At 33.3% G+C, this 3,581-nt stretch overlaps 1 protein-coding gene across 1 annotated transcript; it reads right to left on the reverse strand.

Annotated features, from left to right (window-relative positions):
- Positions 1–2,590: 2,590 nt before the first annotated feature.
- On the reverse strand, positions 2,591–3,141 carry LOC112825863 (transcription factor BTF3). The gene has a single exon (XM_073891217.1). The coding sequence runs from the start codon at positions 3,077–3,079 to the stop codon at positions 2,591–2,593; it is 489 nt and encodes a 162-aa protein (XP_073747318.1). The 5' UTR covers positions 3,080–3,141.
- Between the last annotated feature and the right edge of the window lie 440 nt (positions 3,142–3,581).

The following is a 3,581-nucleotide window of genomic DNA, read 5'->3' on the forward strand; positions in this document are numbered from 1 at the left end:
CATTGTTGTAAATAGCCATTTTAATATGAAATGGCTTTATGTACATACAAATATCATACAAATGTAAAATTTTATTTAGCATCCCTGGGAACCTGTGTACCTAAATATTACACTACTTGCTGAACTGCTTAAGAAAAATTAACATTAGACAGATGTTTTGTTTAAGAAAGAATAGAATGATCTGATTTGGATTGATAAACACTATAGCAAAACCAAAGGAATTAACCAATATGTTACTCTAATTTGATAACTTTATTTGAATTTATACCTTTATCAAAAAACACCTATAAACATAAAAAAAGTTAATATATAAAACACCTGTGGTGTAGAATTAATGATATAATACATATGTTATGAATAAGAAAATTTCTATTTCTCTCATCATTCTTGTGAGCTGATTACATGACAGTCATTTGACAGAATGATATATAAAGTACAATAGAACGTTAGTCTCTTAAATTTTAACAAGTTTTAAGTAATAAAATTTTAATATTCAAGACATATGTCATGATTTCCTTCTTTTAGACATAAATTATTTTAAGGGTATATAGGTTGTGTATGTGTCTCATAATATTTCTTAATTGAATATGGCCATTAAATCATTAAATATCACATATATTTTAATATATGTTATATATTATGTTTTATGTTCTATTATTTGTTGATAACATACACACCTACATTACATATATTTATATATTTTATATATATAAACCTACATTAACAAGATATTTTCCTTTAACACAATTGGATAAATATATGAATCTGTATAGTTAAAATGCACATTCAACTTTTTCTTGAGAAAAGTCTTTTTAGGGCATGTAGTAAATGACTCAGAACCAGAGCAATTATATTCATATTTCTATCACATGTTATACCTATATCCATTCTATTTTTCCTCATGAGCATTTTTCACACGATTCTTTACCATGAAAATGAGGAGCATATACTTAAGAAAAGGGAATGGCTCTCTGAGATTGCTAAATAGAATGTAGACCTGCAAGAAAGCACTTAAATATATAATTCTTCAGAGATTTTACTATTTGAAGGCTAAGCTAATGGCATGCAAATTTCATTACCACTGATATGTTTCATTTGAGAATTAACATGTACAAAACTCAACTTTTTAGTTATATGAAAGAAATAATCTTCTCTACCTCCTACCACTATACCTGCTTTCCATCACAGCTTTACAATTTCTATTAATGTTGAGTTTATACTGCATTTTGCTAAGGAAAGAATTGTTTTTCAGCAAAAGTTTTATTGAAGTATAATAAGCATACAGAAAAGTGCACACATCTTAAATACCTTGATTCAGTCAGATTTTTGATATGTGAATCTGCACATATTTATATATTTTATGTGATTTTTTAAGTTGCAAATACTTTTAAAATATGAAGAAAATGATAGTAACACTCAATTATATTATAAAGCAAACTTATTACTCAGGAAAACCACATTCCATATAGCAAAGATACCACATATTCTTATTTCAATTGTTGTAAATAAGTAAACAATGTTTTTGTAGATAATAAGAGAGATTCTACATCTTGGTTAACAGAGTTCTAATCTCTGGCAGTTGTGAGAATACATTAAACCTCTAAAAAATGTAAATTTTATGAAGTTGGTGGAAATAATAATGTGAGCTAATGTTTATTCATGCTTATTGTGTACCAGGCATAGTTCAATGCCCTCTGCATATACTAACTCATTTAAACAATATAGCAACCCGATGATCTAATTATTGACATCACCCTGATTGTGCTAATAAATAAACATCTAATTCCAGAGATATTCTGTTTATGCACAACATATATTGCTTCCAAGGCATGGAGAAGTTTAATTCTATCTGACAACTATAACTGTTGATACTTTAATTAAAATCTTTGAAGAGACACCAATATTTTAGATTATACTTCTAATGTTATAACGTTCTATTTATTTAAGTAATCTCTACACCCCACATGAGGCTCGAACTCATGATCCCAACATCAAAAGTCACATACTCTTTTGACTGACCCAGCCAGGTGCCCCAGTCATTTCTTTTATTTTTTATATGTGTGTACCTACCTATCCATGTCTACATGTAATATATAATCATAGACTTTTAGAGTCAATTACAATTACTTAGAGATTTTCTAAACAGACATCTCATTCCATAAATGATAACCCCTGAGAACAGTGAGGCCCAGAGTGGCAAATATCCAGGCTGAGTTAATGGACAAGGTCAGTAGAGCTATATTTTTCTTTCTGTCTTTCTTTCTTTCTTTCTTTCTTTCTTTCTTTCTTTCTTTCTTTCTTTCTTTCTTTCTTTCTTTCAAGTTTTTTTTTTTTTCCTAGGCAAAGAACTTTATTAACCTTGTTTCAAACTTTATTCCCAGGCTTCTTCAGCTTAAATAGCTGCAAAGAATGAATTGTGTATAAGCAAAAACTGAAAAGAGCTGCAGTGTCCAAGGGGCTTGGGCTTAAAAATATTAGAGATCTAGATTTTATCAGATCCATGAACAAAATTTTAAAACGCAGTCATAATATAAAATAGCAGCTCCCAGTAACTTCTTCAAGTTTTAGGTTCTTCAGAAGTTGATTCGATTCAGTTTGCTTCATTCTTGGAAGCTTCATCAAAATTCTCCACAAGATCCGGAACTTCATCATCATCATCCTCTCCGGTAGCAAGTGGTGCTTTTCCATCCACAGATTGTTTGGGCAGAGCTTTAGCCAGTCTTCTTAAACTAGTCAGACTGTCTGCACCAAGCTGGTTTAAGATACTGGGCAGCATTTCTGTCAGCGGCTTTGTCTCAGCATGGCCTGTAATGGTGAAAGTGTTCGCTGCCAGTGATGCCTGAACTTTGGGGTTGTTAAAATGGATCACTGTTCCTTGGTTTGTGAACATATTCACTTCTTCAATACCAGAGATATTGTTTACCCCTAACTTCTTTAAGGAGAACTGAAGTTTTTTATCATCTGCTGTAGCCGTTCTATGAACCACCTTCTTCTTTCGGCCAGCAGTTCCTTTCCCACCAATGCGCACTTGTGCTTGCAGCTTGGCGAGTTTCTCCTGGTTCATGATAGTTTCTTTCATCTTGCTGGAGCGGAAATGGGACCGCGCGGGGGAATAGGGTTGGCGCTCAGGGGGTCTCAGGCGGACCAGCTGAGGTTAGGTGCACACACGTGGGGACGCCTCTTTTTTTAAGATTTTATTTATTTATTTTGAGAGAGAGATAGAGAGAAAAAGAGTGAGGGGAAGGGGAGAGGCGGAGGGAAATAGAGAATCTCAAGCTGACTCCACGGAGTGCAGAGCTCCACGCATGTCTCGATCTCATGACCCCAAGATCATGACCGGAGCTGAAATCAAGAGTTGGAGGCTTAACTGACTGAGACACTCAGGCGCCCCAGAACTATATTTCTGACATTAGATCTAGCACCTTTTTGTGTTATGGTGGCTACTAGGTCGTTGTGACTCCTATTTATTTATGTTATATGTAATATGAAACAACACTTTGGGCCCAAAGGGAAAAGTTCCTTGTGGAACATGGAGAGCTACTTAGATATATTTTCATTATTTTGGCAAAATACAAGGTTCT

Source organism: Callorhinus ursinus, unplaced genomic scaffold (genome assembly GCF_003265705.2).
Source record: "Callorhinus ursinus isolate GAN/ISIS: 27379988/994484 unplaced genomic scaffold, GSC_fseal_2.0 scaffold4, whole genome shotgun sequence".
Lineage (NCBI taxonomy): Eukaryota > Metazoa > Chordata > Mammalia > Carnivora > Otariidae > Callorhinus > Callorhinus ursinus.

Bases quoted from the DNA above. Each gene is read 5' to 3' on its own strand.
- LOC112825863 (XM_073891217.1), bottom strand. From the start codon at position 3,079: ATGAAAGAAACTATCATGAACCAGGAGAAACTCGCCAAGCTGCAAGCA.